The sequence below is a fragment of the Chrysochloris asiatica genome, unplaced genomic scaffold, assembly GCF_000296735.1.
Source record: "Chrysochloris asiatica unplaced genomic scaffold, ChrAsi1.0 scaffold00029, whole genome shotgun sequence".
NCBI lineage: Eukaryota > Metazoa > Chordata > Mammalia > Afrosoricida > Chrysochloridae > Chrysochloris > Chrysochloris asiatica.
In genome coordinates, this window is record NW_006408547.1 from 15,743,032 (window position 1) to 15,763,726 (window position 20,695).

Below are 20,695 nucleotides of genomic sequence, written 5' to 3' on the forward strand. Positions count from 1 at the left end.
GGAGCATTTGAATCATCTTCCATTTTATTCTTCTGAATTCCTTCTCAGGCAGATCCAGAGCCTGCTCTTCTACTGGAAAGTCTGTATCTGCTTCCAGCTCATTTGTCTCAGTTACTTTTTTCTGGTTTTGGACATATGTTGATATCTTTAATTGTGTTTCTTAGACATTTTCATCAGTTACGTGAGTTCTTAATGCTTAAATGGATGTATGTTACTTTTTGTTAAGCTTGCTCAGCATCCCCTGGTGGATATGATATGGAGATAGGCTTCACTTTTCACATGTAATGCCTAGCAGCTAGTTTTGGCTCTTGTCCAGATGGTAGGGTATTACAGGGTATGCTTGTAGCTTGGCTGTATGGGCACAGTTGTTGTCTCTTCTTGGGTAAGGTAAGGAGCGAAATCTCCACCCCTGGGAGAAGAGTGAGGCCAAAGGGACCAAAGACAGAAACAATATAAAAGCAGAAACAGAAACCACCAATCAAAAACAAAAATAAATTTGTGACTGACACTGTTGAGTGGCCTTTGCTGTGCAAAGGGTCCCACCTAGGTAAACTATGGGACTGGTTCCCAGGGTCAAAACGTCAAAAATCAGTCTGCAGGTTTCTTCTCTGTGCCGTCGGAAAACTGGGTGCAATGCTGGACCCTTTTAGTGGTGTGCTCCTGCCCGCCTTAAGGCATCTGGGCTGTACAGTGAGGGCGCGATCAGGGTGAAGAGGAGAGATACGTGAAAAATGAAAAGTTAAAGATGAAAAATCGGGCACACCTCTCCCTCCAGGCATGAAGCTGCTTGGCACTTAGCGCTGGCTTGCTGCCTCAGCTTGGCTGTGGCCCCGCCCTCCGGCATGAGGACTTCTGGCTGCTGGCCACTGTGGCTGGGTCGATTCAGAAATCACAGTATTTTGCTTCCACCTGCAGATTTCTTTTCAATGGGTGCAGGGAACTGGTGCTTGGAACCTTAAACAAGTTCCAAAGTGCCGCAGTGTTTCTGCCGACTGATCTTTCTCTGCTTTTATTTGAGTTTTGGCAGAGGAGTTTTCACTGTCTGTCTCTGCTTTCCCCACCCCCAAACTGGAAGTCTACATTACAAGTCTTTTAAAACATACAAATCCTAAGCAGTTAAGAAATGAGAAAGTAGAGAGTAGCTTTTGAAGTGTGGATGCTCTCATCAGTGGGACCAGAAAAAATTTAAACTTTGTTGTTAAGTGCTGTGAGGTCAGTTTCTACTTCCAACAACCCTGTATAGGGTTTCTGAGGAGTAGCTGGCGCGTCGTAACCTTGCATTCGAGTGCTTATCCTACACCGCCACATTAGGACTTGTTGTTGTTAAGTTCCGTTGGGTCAATTCCAACCCACAGTGACCCTGTATAGGGCTTCTGAGGAGTGACTGGTGAGCTTGAACCACAGATCTTGCAATTCAAACTGCATAGTTGTTTGACTTTACGTCCGGAGACCCTTTATTTTTTTCTCACCATTACGGTTCCATTTCAGTGACAACAAAAATGTTGGTGGCTTCTCTGTTTGAAAGAATATGAGGCTAAGTTAAAAATGATTGCTACAAAATGCTAGACCCCTGGATTAAAAAAACAGTATCAAAATGTGAAGCTGTGGTTTCTTGGCATAGCCTCTATTTTGTTCTATACACTTTTGAAGGTGGTCTTTGCATCTCTAACCCTCCAACCCAAAATTCTATGCTGTTTGATTTATACCAAGTACTCACAGAACTCAAATTGTGTTCTTTTAAATATTCTTTGAGTTTGAGAATTAAAAAGAAGTCTGAAAGGGCAAGATCAGGGCTGTAGGGTGCATGGGTTAGTTTCCTAACAAAAATTCTCATAAAACAGCTTTTGCTACTGTGAAGAAATGAAGCTGCATCATCCTAATCCAACCCCGCCCCCCAAATCCTCCATGCAAATTTTCTAGTCTTTTTCTCACCAATTAAGTTTTCTATTCTCTTTAAATTTATTCTTAAGAAGGTCCCATTATCGTCCTGTGTCCTTTGAGAAATCTGTGAAGATTGCATTGTTAGAAATCCAGAAAGCAATGGTTGTAATATTTTGAGCTAACTTGTCTGCCTTGAATGTGACTGGTCCAACAGAGCTCCTCAGGAGTGACTGTTTTAATTAAACCTTGCTTTCTGAGTTCTATTGGTTACGATTCATCCCATACAAGGGTCACCAGTAGCTTCAAGTTTGCTGATCTTTTACAACACTATTTTTAAATAAGGTCCTCAGTGTCCTGGCATGGTGCTGTAGGATAAACACTAGGTTGCTCACTAGAGAGTCGGCAGTTCCAACCCACCAGCTGCTCCTCGGAAACACTACACAGAGTCTCTATGAGTCAGAACCGACTTAATGGCACTTAACAACAACAGTAATGTAACTACGAAAAGTATATTGCTGAGAGAATATAGTGTCTGTATCCGTTCTACATTTCAGAGACATATTCAAGCACTTTTTGTTTGGAATAAACCTGTGTATGTGTGAACTGTAACCTAATAACAGTATTTTTTTAACCTACTCTTATATTAGAGTTTCCTGGTGCTTTGAAATTTTGGTTGCTTTCTATTTTTGTACAGAAACTGGCTTGTTTAAGACATGTTTTAAGCCCTACTGATCAAAATTTTGCTTACACACAGCAATTTTCTTTACTGCTGGAGATGAGCTAACGAGGAAGATTTCGCTAATTTTGAATTTAGTGTAAGGTTTTGAAATCACTCTATGGTGTGGAATTTGATTAGTTTTTAATGTGGTTTCAACTAAAGCTTCTATGTTGGCTGGGACAGGTGGATACAAAAGTCAACTCTATTTGATTATGTTGTTGTTGATGATAAGAGCTGTTGAGTCAGTTCTGACCTATAGCAACCTGGTATAGGGTTACCAAGGAGTGGCAGGTGACCTTGAACCACAGACCTTGCGAATCAAACCAAATTTGCAGTCCAGCACATTAGCCCACAGCGCCACACCAGGACTCCCAATATCAGTATAGTGTCACCAATTCAGCTTCCCCTCTAACCTGGTATCTGTTTGGTTGATGGTTAAAAGGAAAAATAAAACAGAACAAAGGGGACAATTATTTTATGTGTAGATTTTAAAATAATATTCTTTTGAATATAAATTATTTCAGGACTAATATTGTTAATGCGTTAACATAATGGAAAGTATTTTAGCAAAGAATTTGTTTAAAAAGCTCTTCAAGGGAAGGATGGGCAGTCTTTTGAGGATTTTTATTAGGAAACTAACCCATCCACTATACAGCTCTGATCTCAACCTTTCAGACTTTTATTTCCCAAACTCAAAAAATATTTAAAAGATATACAATTTGAGTTCCGTGAGGACTTGGTGTAAATCAAACAGCACAGAATTCTTTGGGGAGAAAGTTAGAGATGCAGAGTTTTAAGAAAAGAAAATGTAATCACTAAGATGTTGTTATTGTTGTTAAGTGCCATCAAATTGGTTCCAATTCATAGCAACCCGACATAGGGTTGCCAAGAGGCAGCTGGTGGGTTTGAATTGGCAACCTGGTGGTTTAATCCAGTGCTGATCCTACGGTACCCCATCAGGAATCCATAACTAAGTTATGAACTCGAAATTACTACGTGACACTCAATTACCAATACAAAGTTTCCAAAAGATGAAAGAAAAAATATCAACAGGAAGAATGTGAATCTCATTCAATATATCATGAAATCATTTTTTAAAAAGAGCAATTACCATCTGATTAAAGGTTATGTTAGGTGCCATCGAGTCGGCTTCAACTCGTAGTAACAATGCACAACAGAACCAAGTACTGCTCGGTCCCGTGTCAGCCCCACAGTTGTCACTACGTCCCAGCCAATTGTTGCTGCCACCCTGTCATCCATCCAGTTGGGGGGGGGGGTCTTCCTCTTTTATACGGACCCTCCACTGATTAAATTCCTATGAGGACATGGGAAAGAAACTACAAGTGTACAAAGGGACTTCAAAAAGTGTGGGGGGGGGAAAAAGTATTTTCTTTCAATTCAAATTTTTTTCACAAACCTTTGAAGCCCTCATACATGATCACACACATAGGTCCACATGGAAGTTTATTATTAATTCAGAAACCAGTGGTAAAAAGGGAATTTTATTATATTCTTTTTCTTTTATTACATTCTTTTTCTTTACATACTTAAAACTTTTCTAATTATTCAATAAACAGTTTTATTTCTTTTCTGTTACCATTGATAATCATCCTCTTTGGCTAAATTGCCCACTTAGTAAATTAACAATAGTCCTGATGTGGTGCTAACTGCAAGGTTAGGGGTTCAAACCAACCAGCTTCTCCTCAGAAACCCTATACAGGGTTGCTATGAGTTGGAAATGACTTGATGGCACTTAACAACAACAGTAAATTAACAAGAGACAAATGCATTGTAAATAATAGTTTTTTTCAAGCATATTTGAAGCATAACACTGAAACTGAATGAATGAGACTGGATAGAGACTCCCCCCCTCCCCGCCTTTTAGCTTTTTGCTCCTGTACTCTAGGTCTGTGGTGAGCAGATCTGTTGCATAAAACAATATTTGTGGCTTCAATGCAGAGAATAGTTACATCACCAGTGTTTCCAAGAACTGTTGTCCTTCAGTCAGAAAGAGAACTGTTAAGGGAGTCCTGCTTCAGTGTGATGAACTGCAGTGACTTCTACTCCATTTGAAATTCAAATACATAATTGTTTAGTTATACTTACCGTAGAAGATCAAAGACTACAGCCTTCATTATGGATTACACTTCAATGTAAAGAAAACGGAAATCTTCACAACTGGACCAATAAATAGCATCATGACAATGAGAGAAAAGATTGAAGTTGTCAGAGACTTCAATTAGCTTGCAGCCACAATCAACACTCATGGAAGCAGCAGTCAAGAAATCAAACAACGTATTGCATTAGGCAGATTTGCTGCAAATGACCTCTTTAAAGTGTTCAAGAACAAAGATAATCAGTTTGAGGATTAAGGTACATCTGGCCCAAACTTTGGTATTTTCATATGTCTCATATGCATGTGAAAGTTGGACAATGAATAAGGCAGACCATTTGAAGAATTGATACATTTGAATTATGGTGTTGGAAAAGAATGTTAAAAGTACCGTGGATTTCCAGAAGAACAAACAAATTTGAGTTGGAAGCAGTACAGCTAGAATGCTCCATAGAAGTCAGGATGGTGACACTTCGTCTCTCATATTTTGGACATATTATCAGAAGGGTCCGCTCCTTGGAGAAGGACAGCATGCTTGTTAAAGTGGAAGGTCAAGGAAAAAGATGAAGACCCCCAAGGATATGGATTGGAACAGTGGCAATAGCAGGTCTCAGATGTAACAACAGTTGTTAGGATAACACAAAAACTAAAGGATGTATTGCATATAGGAAGTCTGCTGCAAAGACCTTTTTTAAGTATTAAAGAGCCAAGATGTAAGTTTGAAGACTGGGCGTGTGCCTGGACCAAGTCATGGTGTTTTCAGTTGTCTTGTATGTTATGAAAGTTGCAAATGAAAACCTGATGCATTCAAGTTATGTGCTGTGAAAGAATACTGAAGGTACCCAGACTCCCAGAAGAACTAACAAATCTGCATTGGAAGACGTCCAGCCAGAATGTTCCTTAGAAGCAAGTATGGTGGGACTTGACCTATCATACTATGGACATGTTGTCAGGAGGGACCAGTCCCCGGAGAAGAACATCCAGCTTGATAACACGGAGGGTCGGTGAAAAAGAGGAAGACCCCCAAAGACATGGATTCAACAGTGGGCTCAAACGTAACAATTGTGAGGATTACGCAGGACTGGGAAGAGTTTCATTGTGTTGTGACTATGGTCTTGATGAGTCAGATCCAACGCAATGGTACCTAACAACAGCAATAATGGGAAGAATAAACTTAGTTTCAAATAAAAAAGAGGATCCAGGGAAATTCCATTTTTTGCTTGCCAAACACATAGCTATAAATTTTGATTGATAGTTACGATATTGCCAGTCCTAATTTTTGAAGCAAAATCCAGGTTATGATACCCACATTGTGTCCTTTTGTTCATGCTCAGCTACCTTGAAATAAGTTTAAAATAAATGTATTTATGATGCAGGTCATTTCTTCTGTTTTCTTGTGAAGTATTCTGAAGGTAGAGTCCCCAAACAGTGACAAGTGGATCTAGTACACACAGGGTGTAGCAATGAAGTAAGAGGGGGACTGGACACATTGTCTACCTTACTCCCTAACTCTGTTGTAAATGTGATTATCAGAGTTCCGTTATCTGCCACTATGTTATGTGGTTTCGCTCCTGTCATAAGATACCAGTATGAGTCTTGAAATTTCCCTAACATGTAGTATACATATTAAATCTTATCTGCTGTATTCAAGTTGCATTCTCATTTGCTACAGTGGGTTTTTTTTGTTTGTCTGTTTTTAGTCTTTCTAGTAGGAGACATTGGTATATTCTATAATATATATTAGTTTCTATTCTGGACCTTGATCATGTGATCAGAAGACCCTGGATGGTGTAAAAAACTGAACGGTTAGCACTTCAACTTCACCCACATGGGCCTCAGAAGAAAGGTGTGGCAATCTTCTGCCGCCACTGAAAACCCTACACAGCACAACCCCACTCTGACCCATGGCCTCCCACTGAGTCCGAACTGACTCAGGGCAAGTTTTATTTTGCTTTGATTTGGCCTTTTACTGCTGTGTTGATGTTTTATTCTGGCCCAGCCCCTAGTAAAGTATGTGATATGTTCAGCATAATATATATTATACAACATTGTAGCTTACCTGTTAATTTAAAATTGTGAATCATTATGGGTGAAAGGACTAAGAGTTCTTTTAGAGCCTTTGTGAAGGGCAAATGCCAAGGTTTGTGCACTTTAAGTTTGTGTACAAAAGTTCTGTGGTGGAAAAGAAATGGCATTACTGTTTCTGGTTTTAAAGTAATATGTGTAAATATATGGAAATAGTGAAAGTAATAATGCCACTCACATTTACAGAATCATTCTTTTTTCTTTTCTTTTTTTTTCTTTTGCTTTAATCAGCCAGAATCTATACATATATGCTAGAGAAGTCTCGACTTGTTTCACAACCTCTTGGCCAGAGTAATTTTCTCGTCTTCTATTTGCTGATGGATGGATTATCTGCTGAGGAAAAGTATGGACTTCACCTTAATAATTTATCTACACACCGGTGAGTGAGTAAGCGCTTTCCACATAACAGTTAAGCTTACTGTGGTTGCAATCTAGTGGCCTCGAATTTTTCTCCTAATTTTCAGAGACAAAAAGAGAATAATCAGATACTGTGAGCTTAGGACCATCGGTATAATAGAGCTATACCCGGTTAGTGACTATGTAGGTGAATTTTTGCTTTGTAGATGAGCTCATGTTTCCATTTGTCTAGTTTACAAACTGCAAAACACAAAAAAAGATGAGTGTATATATGAACTCGCATATTCCTTTTGTCTGTTTTGGATTTAATATTAGTTATGCATTCCCAATCTTTAGTGGTTTTGGTTGTGTGCTGTCAAATCAGTTCCAATTCATTGTGACCCTGCACAGGGTTTCCAAGGCTGTAAATGTTTAAGGAAATAGAAAGCCTCATCTTTTTACTGCAAAGCAGCTGGTAGGTTCAAATGCTGACTTGTGGTTAACAATTTAGACCCATTACGCCTCTGTAGGCTTTTGAACTAATGGTAACACTGTAGATTAACCCTTGGACCACAAGGTCGGTTTAACTCAAAAGGTAGGCAATTCAAACTCAACAGCCGCTTCTTGAAAACCCTATATAGGGTAGTTATGAGTTGGAAACAACAACATTTGAGTAATCATTGTTCATTAGTAACAGAGGAAGGTGCATAATGGCTTTCTAGGAATGCACATACACTTTTAAAGGCTTGGTTTCCTGCACTTGCTGCTGCAGGCTAATGCACTGGACTGCAAAGTCAGTTTGAACTGCAAGGTTGGCAGTTCAAGCTCACCAGCCGCTCCTCAGAAACCCTATACAGGGTCACTGTGAGTTGTAACTAACTCTACAGCAGTTAACAACAACAACAACAACAACACAGGTCTCTGAAGTCCTGGTGTAGGATAAGCACTAGGCCACTAGATTGGCTTGAACCACAAGGTTGATGGTTCAAATCCACCAGCTGTTCCTTGGAAAACTTATACGGGGTTGCTATGAGTCAGAACTGACTCTATGGCATTTACCAACAACAACTCAAGCCATGGTATTTTCATAACTTCATATGCATGTGAACGTTGGACAATAACTAAGGAAAACTATTATCTACTATAGTTGCATTTGAATTATGGTTTGGAGAAGAATATTAAAAGTACTACAGACTGCTAGCAGAACAAACAAGTCTGCATTGGAAGTCCAGTCAGAATGCTCCTTAGAAGCCAGGAGAGCAAGACTTTGTCTCTTACATTCCAGACATGTTCTCAGGAAGGAGCAGCCCTTCTCCCTGGGGAAGGACATCATGCTTCCTAATGTGGAGGGTCAATAAAATAGGGAAAGACTCTCAATGAGATGGATTAACACAGCAGCAATGGGCTCAAGCTTACTACAATTGTGAGGATGGAACAGGATCAGGCAGTGTTTGATTCTGTTGTGCATAAAGTTGCTATGAGTAGGAACTGACTCGATGGCACCTAATAACTATACCAGCAACAAGGTGAAATCATTTGGGTTAGGAAACATTGGTCCTAGGATGTTGGTGAGGTGAGTAAACATAAAGATAACTAGCTCAAGAACTGTGTTTTTCAGTGTTTTTCATTGTGTGCATTTTTAGACTGCAAGGTTGGTTTGAACCACAAGGTACGCAGTTCATTCTCATACAAGATGCTCCTCAGAAACCCTATACAGGGTTGCTATGAGTCAGAACCAACTCAATGGCACTTAACAACAACAGAAATAACAATCTGATCCTGTGTGTATTTCCACAAGGACTGGCCCAGATCTGGATTAGGTTGAGAACCACAAGCAATAAAGGGAGTATAGCTCATTCTGAATAAAGTTGCATGGGAGAAAGAAAGAAGAGAGATCTAGAAAGGTTTATCCAAACTCACTAACTCATGAATGTCCACGGGTTGTACAAAGTACACTCTTGTTGGAGGGTTTACCAACAAACCACCTGATTGCACACACACACACACACACACACACACACACACACACACACACAGGTTTCTTTTAGGCTTGCAGAGGTAGATTTACCCAGATACTTTCATATGTTGTGTTGATATGTAAGATTACATTCTAATTCTTATGGAGTTCAGGTACCGTAGTAGTTACAAATATGTCTGTGAACCTCACAGTCAGCAGTTCAAAACTACCAGCTGCTCTGTGGGGGAAAGATGAGGCTTTCTGCTCCAGTAAAGATTTACAGCCTCAGAAACCCTGTACAGAAATGTATAGAAATGAGTCAGAACTGACTCCATAGCACATAACAACAACAGCCAGTAAAAAATTACCTGACAAAAACACAAAAACAAATCAGAATTAGGAAATACTTAGAGATGTGGTGGTGGGTATTCTCCTCTAAATAGAGTATCTGGAGGCCTTCTTCTAGGTGGTAACAGATAAACAGACACCTACTTTGCTGTTTCAGATCTGTGGTAGAATCCTTGGGAGATGGAACATCTGCAGGGACTGAGTAAACAGATTTTATCAGGTGAGGAGTTGTGGTTAGAGGTACAGAAGCAAGAGGAAGAATTGCTGGTGTTAAGTGCTGTTGAGTCAATTCTACTTCATAGCGACCCTATATAATGTTTCCAAGGAGCAGCTTGAGAGCTTACACTGTAAACCTTGTGGTTCAAGCTAACCTTACAGTCTCATTCTTATTCTATAGCACCACACCCAGAGTCCAAGGGGAAGAATGTTGTTTATGTTAAGTGCCATCGAGTTGGTTCCAGCTCATAGCAACCCTGTATAGAGTTTCCAAGGAGCGGTTGGTGAGCTTGAGCCACTGACCAAAATGACAGTGATAGCTGGTCTGATGTTTGGATTATATTGTGAGTTGGATTGGAAGCCATGGGAGGGTGGGAGAATGTGGGAGAAACATCTATGGAGTTCCACCTTAAAGATGACTGGAGACTTCACTATAATGGTAAATGTGTAAGCAGAGGGAAGCATCTGGGATGGGCGTGTTGACACCGTTGATAAGGGTGTAGCAGTGGACCCTACTAAGCTTTCAGCTTTTCTGAAGGCAGGGAGTTCACAAGTTGTGGATGGATTGAGCATGAGATGCGAGGAAGAGAAGGAAGTCCACAACGACTATGACTTGTCTGTACAGCGCATGTGTCCTTTACAGAGCCGGACACTCGAGGAGGAATACCGGGTACAGGTGGATGCAGAGCGTAGCCCCCTGAGAAGCAAGTGGCTTGCTGTTTTGCTAAGTTCAGGATGGGAAGTAGGAAGTGGAGAAGTGAGGATTTTTCCAGGGGGGATGGGACCTATGTGATGCTGAAAAGTGGATGAATAAAGAACACTACCCTGGTGTGGCCTGTGGGATAGTACTGCACTGGACACAAAGTAGGCACTTTGAACGTACCCAGCTGCTCCTCGGAAGCCTGAATGGGTCACTCTGAGTCAGAACCACGTCAACAGCTCTTCACAACAACTGGCCATTGCACGCCTCCGTGCTCCCTGTACCTTTGAGTTAGTATCATGATTTCCCATTACTCTAGTAAAGTCTTCTAGCCAATTTCAGTGAAAGCATTGCTTCCAGGGGTAGAGATCCTTTGTTACACTGAAGAGAAAAGTTGTTGGAAAATACTATATCAAAATTTTCTTTTATTTAAAGTTAAAAATTATTGTGGAGTCGACTGTCCCCCAAGTACAAAATAAATTCCTAAGAAAACACAATGGCATCTAAGGGAAGAAGTAGTCCAGAGAAATGTAATTGATGAATAGAAATGTTAAGTTACCAGGGGATTGAAAGTGTTGCTTCAAAAACCAAACACAACCTAAAAAGTGAGGGCCCAAATGCAAAGCCATAAAAAAGCTTGACCACAGCAGCAGTATTGATAAAAGCCACTGCAAGAAGGTGATATTTTAATTTTTCTACTCAGAACATCCCTAATTTCAAAATAACATCCTGTCTCTGGGAGAAAAATAATTAAGCTGAATACAATGGGCGGGGTATTTAGGGGTTACCAGTGGGAAGTAAGAGTCCATTGGTCTTTCTGGGTTCCCAAGCCTCATTATAAGCAAAAATCCAGAGTTTGTAACAAATCCTTGATTTAGAGGGAGTACATATGTGTGTGTGTGCGCTTGCCATGACTGATAGAGGCACCGAAGAGTAAATGTCAACATTCTAATCTACCATTCAAAGAAACAATGACATTTTTTCATCCTTGCTTTGGCTGAACCTTTTGAGATCTGTGGGAGAAAACAAAGATTTCTTTATTGCCTTCCAGTTCTAACATTCATTTTTCTCTTTTGCAAAAGAGAATTTGGAATCACTTAGGAAATTTAGAAAGTCAGTCACTGAGGGGTGGCTTTGTCAGGAACTCCAACAGGAAAGAATTCAGCAAAATCATGAATAATTCAAATCCCTTGAACAAAGCAGTTATTTTATTAACAAGTATCATAAATATCTACCGAGTGAAGGACAATATTTTTCAATAAAAATATACACCACCCTCTCCAGATTCACAAAAATACCAACAGAAAATGTGTGCAAAGGCCACACTGCTGGCAAAATTTTCTTCAGTAATAAAAAAAGATGTGTTGCTTTTTATGGTGTTGTTAGGTGACATCAACTCAAGTCCAGCTCAGAGAGACCCCATGTGACAGAGCTGAAGGGACTCAGCACTTTCCAGACTACCATCTCTGTGGAAGCTGAGTGCTAGGTTTTCTCCCTAAGCCACAGGGTGGATTTGAACAGCTCATCTTTGCGTTATCAGCATTGCTTCCCACCCTATTGTGATTTGTGCTAAAGAGGTCTTTTCACATTTATAATATTGCTGGGTCTCCTCACTTTTAAAATGTTGGTGAGAATTGAGAAGCACACAGTAGTATGGTCATGGCTTTTGTGTTGGTGATGGCTATTTGTCAGTAACTGGGCTTATAATAATTACCATAACTTTGGAAGTTGGTTTGTTAATTATCCTAAATACTGCCTTATATTATTTTTGTCCTGAATTTGCTAGTTTTTTAATCTATAACAAAGTAATACTCCTAAGACTCCTTAAATTTAGTACTTAATACTGTGCCTAATATAGGCTTCTAATGAGTAATTCTAATGATCACATATATAGAACAGACACACCTATACAAGGCCATCCAAAGATCCATTTGCTGACTCATTCTACCAATCGGTTTGTGATAAAGTCTTCACAAAGTATGTGCTCTTTAAGTAAATGTTACAAAACACTGCAAGCCAGCTTTCTTTAAATGTACCCTGTCTCTTCTTTGTTTACAAGGTCGTTGTCTGCCTGAAACAAAATAAAATACACGTGTAACATTAACAGTGAGTTGCCGGCATCATCATAGTAATCATATGTTCTCAAATACTTATTGTTAGTGTTGATGTTAAATGATATTAAATGTTGTGGATTTCGACTCATAGCAACCCTGTATGGGGTGTCTGAGGTGCAGCTGGTGGGTTTGAACTGTGTATCCTTCAGAACTACCCCAGGATTCCCATGTGTTTGTTGTTGTTAAGTGCCATTGAGTCGATTCCTACCCATAGAGACCCTGTATAGGGTTTACAAGGAGCAGCTGGTGAGCTTGAACCACTGGCCTTGCAGTTCAAACGACTTTACAGTCTGACGCATTAGCCCACAGCACCATGCTAGGACTCCATGTGCTTTGTTGTTTTTGTTGTTGTGAAGTGCCGTTGAGTCAGTTCTGGCCCACAGCGACCCTGTACAGGGTTTCTGAGGCTGTAAATCTTTACTGGAGCAGAAAGCCTCATCTTTCTCCCGTGGAACAGCTGGTAGTTTCGAACTCAACCTATTCTCAAACTTTAAATGGGTAAGAGAAACAGTTTTATCAGGTAAAGCTGGTGCTTAGAACTTCAAACAAAGAATGCATTGATAATTATAATTAAGACTCCATAAGCCATTTGTACCTTGGCCTCTGAGTTTGGAAATAAAGTTTTGAAAGCAACAGATGAAAATTTAAATATATGTTTTTCAACACTATAGTGTACCCCAAATTCTAATATACTTTAGAATATTACATTTATACCATAGTAAGTTTGTATAACCTATAAGAGAATAACTATAACAAACTTAAAAAATTATATAAATCTACATATCACGCCCTGTAACTTAACTCCGTGAAAATACTGTTTACAGCAGCTTCACAAGCAACTCTCTGCACAGATTTTTAAGACAAAACAGTCTCCAGATCTCTATCATGTAGCCCTGTAGTGATACAATTGCAGTTATCCAGAACAGCCACAAGATGGCAACATCATCACAAAGACTGGAGATGGGGAGAGGGGTACCCCACGTTTAGAGCTATAGGTTTCCTTTTTGCCTATGGTTTTTTTTTCTATGATTTATGTATACACTGTTTTTTTTTCTGGCTGTTTATTTTTGAAGACCTATTTCAAATTATTTGGGTATGTAATACTAACATTACATGTGGAGAATAAATGCGTCTTATGTTTGTGAGAATTGAGATTTAATGAAATACATAACCATCAACGTTTATCTTCTACCTCTTCAAACAGCTTTTATGGGTTCACTTCCAGAACAATTGGGCTTTTAAATCCAAAGAAACCATCTCGAATTCTCCTTCTTATTGATTAATGATGGAAATCATTGTTCTGCTGTGTAATAACGTTTTCAGTAAAGGTCAGATGTTGAATTGTAAACTGAAAAGCAGTCATCTGACTCAGAGCGTGTGCCCTGTTTTTAACCTTGGGTGTTAGTGAAAGGGGATTTTGACTCACCGAGCCCTTGAACTTGTGATCGCTGCCTAAGAGTACACCTGTCACAGCAGAAGCCCAAAGCAATTAACTCAGCAAAAGTTCATTTTTGGCTAAGGGTACGTTTATGCACACTGAACTTAATCTGAGATCATTTCATATCATCAAAAAGGGTGTTTAAGGATAAACTTGAAAATTAAGTTGAAGCATAGTTTTCATAATGTGATTTAAAATTTTTACCTGACCACACCTTTAAGACCAGGGCAGCCTGAAGCTATGATGGGAGTTCGTTACTTTCATTTTCCTGCACTGTATTGTTAATAATACACATGGTAGTGGAAATGATATTGGAGGGAATTTATGCAACATTAATCAAATGCCAGGCACTGCCATTAGGACTCGTCATTTAATCTCGGTTAATCTTCCCCAGTCCTCAGCCGAGGGCACAGTGTTCTCTCTACCATGTGTACACCAACAAAAAGAGGGGTCAGGCAGGAGCCAGGGTCTGAATCGAGGCCCTGCTGACTCTGAACCTGAATCTGAGTGGTTTCCTCCACAGTGCTGCCCATAGAGTGTCCATCACAGCCTTTTTATCATTGGATCGATGAGATCCTAGGAAATAAAGGGAAAAGGCAAGGTCCAAGTCTTGATGTATTCATTTAAACTGGGTTTAAGCAAAACTAACATGACACTCTGGAGGCCTGGTTTGGTGCTGGAGGATAAGCACTGGACTACTAACTGCGAGGAGCTCTGGTAGCATAGCGGTTATGAGTCAGGCTGCGAACCACAAGGTCAGCAGTTTGGAACTACCAGCTGTTTCATGGGAGAAAGATGATACTTTCTGCTCCCGTAAAGATTTATAGCTTAGGAAACCCTGTACAGGGTCGCTATGAGTTGGAACCAACTCCACGTCACATGACCACCACTGCTAACTGCAAGGTCTGCAGTTCAAACCCACTCTGCACTCCTTGGAAACACTATATAGAGCCAGCTGGATGGCACGTAACAACAGCAACATTACTCTCTAGAGTGTGTTAGTTCTACCTGCTAGAAGCATAAGCTATTCTGAGGCATTTCCTTATCCAGTATGATAATTAAATGAAATTAAAGAGTTTTTCCCGCTTCAGCTAAAGACTATAATATTGGAATTATGGAAATGTTGAATAACCACTATAAAATAAGTTTGGTAGATTTCAGTTGTGAAAAGCCAGTAGGGAGTCCTCAGATTAGCTAAACTTTTGACTTTCTTATCTTCTTCTTCTTTTTTTTTTTAAGTTTTTGTTGTGAATTGAGTGATAGTTTACATGGGAGAACATCAGCTTTACACCATTGTTTCACTGCAATGATTACAGTCTCCTCTGTGCATCATCATTCAACAGTATTTGTTTTTTGGTGGTGGTGGTAGGGGATGTACACAAAAACACTCAGGAATATATAATAATTTAAACAACTTAAGGGCACATTCTGCAAGCCTGCCTCCTGGCTGCCAGCATCCAGTTCCTCTCTTTCCATGAGCCCAGAGTCCTCAGTTGCTCCCTCTCTCCATGTCCTCGTCTCTGTCTCCATCTTTGATGTAGCTGCTTCTCTGGATAAGGTCCCACATTCCTCTTGCTGTGCTCTTTTTCCGTGATGGTCCTAGGGTCCTGTGTTTCTGGACTGTAAGATTAACTACTCCCCCAATTTTGATACAAAACTTATATTTTTACAGTTGTGACAGTTGCGATTGGTCATGATAACAATTTCTCACTATTAAATCATAAGAATCGTATCCCCATCTTTTTTCATTAGACCTATCTAGATAAGATGAAAACTATTTAGTGGGGACTCCATCTTCTTCTGCACACTCTTAAACTAAACTTGTTCCTACTTCATGCCTTTACCGTTCCCTCATTTTAGGTGATCATTGCCTAAGTTGCCCATCCCTATCTACCTTGTACACAGAGGGGTTAGCATTGATACTTGATGTAAAGACTCCTTTCCTCTCATTTGTTATTTTGAGCTACTACATCCATAAGTATATACGCTCCTTTCCCTTGATGGTCCCAGGGTTATGTTTTTATCTTCTTGAATGGATGCTCTGAAAATAAAAAAGGATAAAATATGTCAGACACTGTCCTTTGCTTCTCTAAATATATTATTGTAGTTAATCATCAAACTTATCTGGAGTAGGACATTTGGCTGTTACTCAACCTTAAGGAGAAATGAAATCATGGTGCAGGCTATAACTTCAAAGAAAGTTGAAATTATTATCCTTAAGGAAACAAATCAATCACAAAATGATACTTACTATACAATCTCACTTATAGAATATGGAAAATATATAGAAACAAAATTGATGACTGGTTACCAGCGGCTGAGGGGACGTGAGGAATAGAAGTTGTCATTTTGGGGGCAGAAGTGATGCATTAACGATGATGGAAAAATTCTTAAAGGAACTGTGCACTGGCTGCACAGCATGAAGAACAGAAGCAATGTCATTGAGTTTTACATACAAACATTTTTAAGTATATTTGTACATATGCCGATTTAGAAGTAACCTACAGAAGAGACTTTATTATTCTAAGTTGCATTTGTAATAAACCTGAAATACAGATATGTGACTTAAAGATATTTCTTGTTGTGAAGTGACACTGGCATCACCCTCTGTCAGTTTGTCTAGCTGTGGTGGCTTCCATGCTGCTGGGATGCTGGAAGTTATGCCACTGATGGTTTGAATGCCACCAGGATCACTCATGGTGGACTGGTTTCAGCTGAGCTTCCAAACTAAGGCTGACTAGGAAGAAGGAGAGGCAGACTACATCCGAATGTTTATCCACTGAAAACCTTATGAATAGCACAATGAAACTATTATTGAAACATGATAAATATCGTTGTTGTTTCTACATGCCATCAAGTCAGTACTGAGTCATAACGACCTTTTGCACAACAGAAGGAAACACTTCCCAGTCCTGCAAATACCTCACAACCATTGCTGCATTTGAGCCCATTGCTGCTGCAACTGTGCAAATCCATCTGATTGGAGGTCTTCCTCTATTTTGCTGACCCTCCACTTTACCAAGCATGATGTCCTTCTCCAATAATTGGTCCCTCCTGATCCCATGTCTGATGTATCAGAGACAAAGTCTGGCCATCGTGGCTTCTAAGGAACATTCTGCTGGTACTACTTTGAACACAGATTTGTCTTTTCTTTGGCAGTTCATGATACTTTTAATATATTGTCAGATATAGTGCCAGAATATGATACATAATTTGGAAGGCACTCAAAATATGACTGGGGAAGAGCTGCCTCCTCAAAGTACAGTTGACTGTGATGTCGTGAATGGAGTAAATGTTTCAGGACCTTCATTTGCTGGTGGGGCACAGCTCAAAATGAGGAGAAACAGCTGCAAACATCCATTAAAGATTATAACATGGAATGTAAAAAGTATAAATCTAGGAAAATTAGAGGTTGTCAAAAATGAAATGGAATACATGAAAATCGATAAGTAAGGCACTAGTGAACTGAAATGGACTGGTATTCGTCATTTTGAATCTGACAGTCAATATGGTCTACTATGATTGTAATGTAATGATACATTGAAGAGGGATGGCACAACCTTTATCATCAAAAAGAACATTTCAAGATCTGTAAATATAATGCTATGATGGGATAATATCTACATGCCTACAAAGAAGATTAGTTAATAGCACTATTCTTCAATTTATGCACCAATCACTAAAGCCAGTGATGATGAAATTGAAGAATTCTACCGACTTCCTCAGTCTGCAATTAAACATATAATCAAGAAGTACTGATAATTACTGGTGATTGGGATGCGAAGGTTGGAAACAAAGAGGAGGAAGGATCTGTTGTTGGAAATGATGGCCTTCATGGAGACCACATGAAAAAAGTCTGCAAGACCAATAACCTCTTTGTTGCAAATACCTTTTTAAAACAACATTAAAAAAAAAAAAACCTATTATATACGTAGATGTCACCAGATGGAATACACAAAGTCAAATTGACTACATCTGTGGAAAGAGATGGTGGAAAAGCTCCATGTCATCAGCTAGAACAAGTTATGAGCATCAAATGCTCATATTCAATTTCAAGCTGAAGCGGGAGAAAATGAAAACCAGTCCATGAATTCCAAAATCTGACCTTGAACGTATCCCACCTGAATTTAATGATCATCTCAAGAATAGTTTGGAAGCTTCAGACTCTAATGACCAAAAAACCAGAAGAGCTATGTGATAGCATCAAGAATATCATACAAGAAGAGCGCAAAAGGCATTCAGATGAGGAAGACAGGAAAGACCAAAATGGGTGTCAGAAGAGACTCTGAAACTTGGTAAAGCAAATGGAAAAAAATGGTAAAGCAAATGGGAAAAAAATGAGGAGGTAAAATAACTGAATAGAAGATTTCCAAGGATTGCTCAGGAAGACAAAGTCAAATATTATAATGAAATGTGCTGAGATCTGGAGTTAGAAAATCAAAAGGGAAGAACTCACTCAGGATTTCTCAAGCTGAAACGGGGGAAAAAATTCAAGGCTCGATTTGCTAAACTGAAGAATTCTTTGGGAAAATTATTGAATGATATAGAAAGCATCAAAAGAACATGGAAAGAATACACAGAGCCACTGTACCAAAAGGAACTAGTTGATGCTCTACCATTTCAAGAGTGGCATATGATCCAAAGTCAGTGGTGTTTAAGGAAGAAGTCCAAGGTGCATTGAAGACATTGGCAAGGAACAAGGCTCCAGGAATTGTTGAAATCTTTCAACAAACTGAAGCAGCACTATAGGCACTCATTCACCAATGCCAAGAAATTTAGACAACAGCTAGCTGACAAACTGATTGGAAAAGATCCATATTTGTTCCCATTCCAAATATAGGTGACCCAATGGAATGGGAAAATCTTCTGACAATATCATTAATATCATATGCAATTAACATTTTGCTAAAGATAATTCAAAAACAGCTGCAACAGTACACTGACAGGGAGCTGCCAGAGGTTCAAGTCAGACTGAGTCATGGGAATGAAACAAGGATATCATTGCTGACATCAGATGGCTATTGGCTAAAAACAGTGCAAGAAAGATGTTTACCTGTGCTTAATTGACTATGCAAAGGCTTTTGCCTGTGTGGATCATGACAAACTATGAACAACATTAGGGAAAAGGAGTATTCTGGAATGTTTAATTGTACTCATGAGGAATATATCATGTACATATATCAAAATACAGTCATTTGAATAGAACAAGAGGATGCTGAGTGGTTTAAAACCAGGAATGGTGTGTGCCAGGGCTGTATATTTTCATGATACTTATTAAATTTGTATGCTGAGCAAATAATCTGAGAAGCTACATTATATGAAGAAAAATGTGGCATCAGAACTGGAGGACAATTCATTAACAACCTGCAATATGCACATGATACAACCTTGCTTGCTGAAAGTGAAGAGGACTTAAAATACTTACTGATGAAGATCAAAGACCAGGTCTTTAGTTTGGGTTTAACCTCAGTGTAAATAAAACAAAAATCTTCACCACTAGTCCAATGAAAAGCATGATCATAAATGGAGAAAAATTAAAGTTGTCAAAGACTCCATTTTGCTTGGATCTACCACCAGCATTCAGGGAAGCAACAGTCAAGAAATCAAACAACGCATTGCATTAGACACATCCTGCTGCAAAATAGCACTTCTTAAAAGTGTTGAAGAGCAAAGATGTCAGTTTGAGGACTGACCAAAGCCAGGGTATTTGCAATAGCTTCATATGCATACAAAAGTAGGACAATGAATAATAAAGACTGTCGAAGAATTGATGCATTTGAGTTATGGTGTTGGAGAACAATAAGGTTACCATGATTATTATTGAAACATGATGAATATTGTTGTTGTTTTTACAAGCCATCAAGTCAATACTGACTCATAATAACCTTACACACAACAGAAGGAAACACTACCCAGTCCTGCAAATACCTCATAACCATTGCTACATTTGAGCCCATTGCTGCTGCCACTGTGAAAATCCATCTGATTGGAGGTCTTCCTCTTTTTTGCTGACCCTCCACTTTACCAAGCATGATGTCCTTCTCCAGTAACTGGTCCCTCCTGATCACATGTCTGAAGTATGAAAGACAATATCTGTCTCCTGGCTTTGATGGAGCATTCAGGCTGTATTTCTTCTAAGACAGATTTATTTGTTCTTCTGGCAGTTTATGGTACTTTTAATATTCTTCTCTAACACCATCATTTAAATGTATCAATTCTTCTATGGACTTTCTTATTCATTGTGTGATTTTCACGTGTATATGAGATGATCAAAAATGCAGCCATGTACAGTTTCATTAATAGTGTAAAATTATGTTGGGAGGTCTATCAATAAAGATGATATTTTCATAGTAATATGTGTTTCCAATAATATTTTCTGGAGTTAAAAGAACACTCTGATGCACCTAATCCACAATGTTATTCAACAAGTAGACATCCCATCGGAAGCACAACAAAAAGAATAATACTACAATACATACCACCCTATAATAAAGGTCATCCATTCCATTTTAAGAGAGTATAGAAATCTGAGGGTTTAGGTATTTTCAGATAAAATAATACTGGACTGCTAACCATGGTTCAAACCTACCAGCTGCTCTTTGGAAACTCTACACAGGATCGATATGAGTTGGAATCCACTTATTGTTGTGAAGTGCTGTCGAGTCGGTTCCGACCCATAGTGACCCTGCATAGGGTTTCCAAGGAGCTGCTGGTGAGCTTGAACTGCCAACCTTGCAGTTCAAACGGCTTTGCAGTCTGGTGGATTAACCCACAGCGTCACACCAGGAC

The 20,695-nt window shown here is 39.3% G+C and overlaps 1 protein-coding gene across 1 annotated transcript in view; it reads left to right on the forward strand.

Annotated features, from left to right (window-relative positions):
* MYO16 (myosin XVI) overlaps window positions 1-20,695 on the forward strand; it is a 912,243-nt gene that overhangs the window by 425,172 nt on the left and 466,376 nt on the right. Inside the window, exon 15 of the mRNA XM_006851537.1 lies at window positions 7,029-7,176. Within this exon, the coding sequence (XP_006851600.1) occupies window positions 7,029-7,176 (148 nt within the window). The remainder of the gene's footprint in view (window positions 1-7,028; window positions 7,177-20,695) is intronic.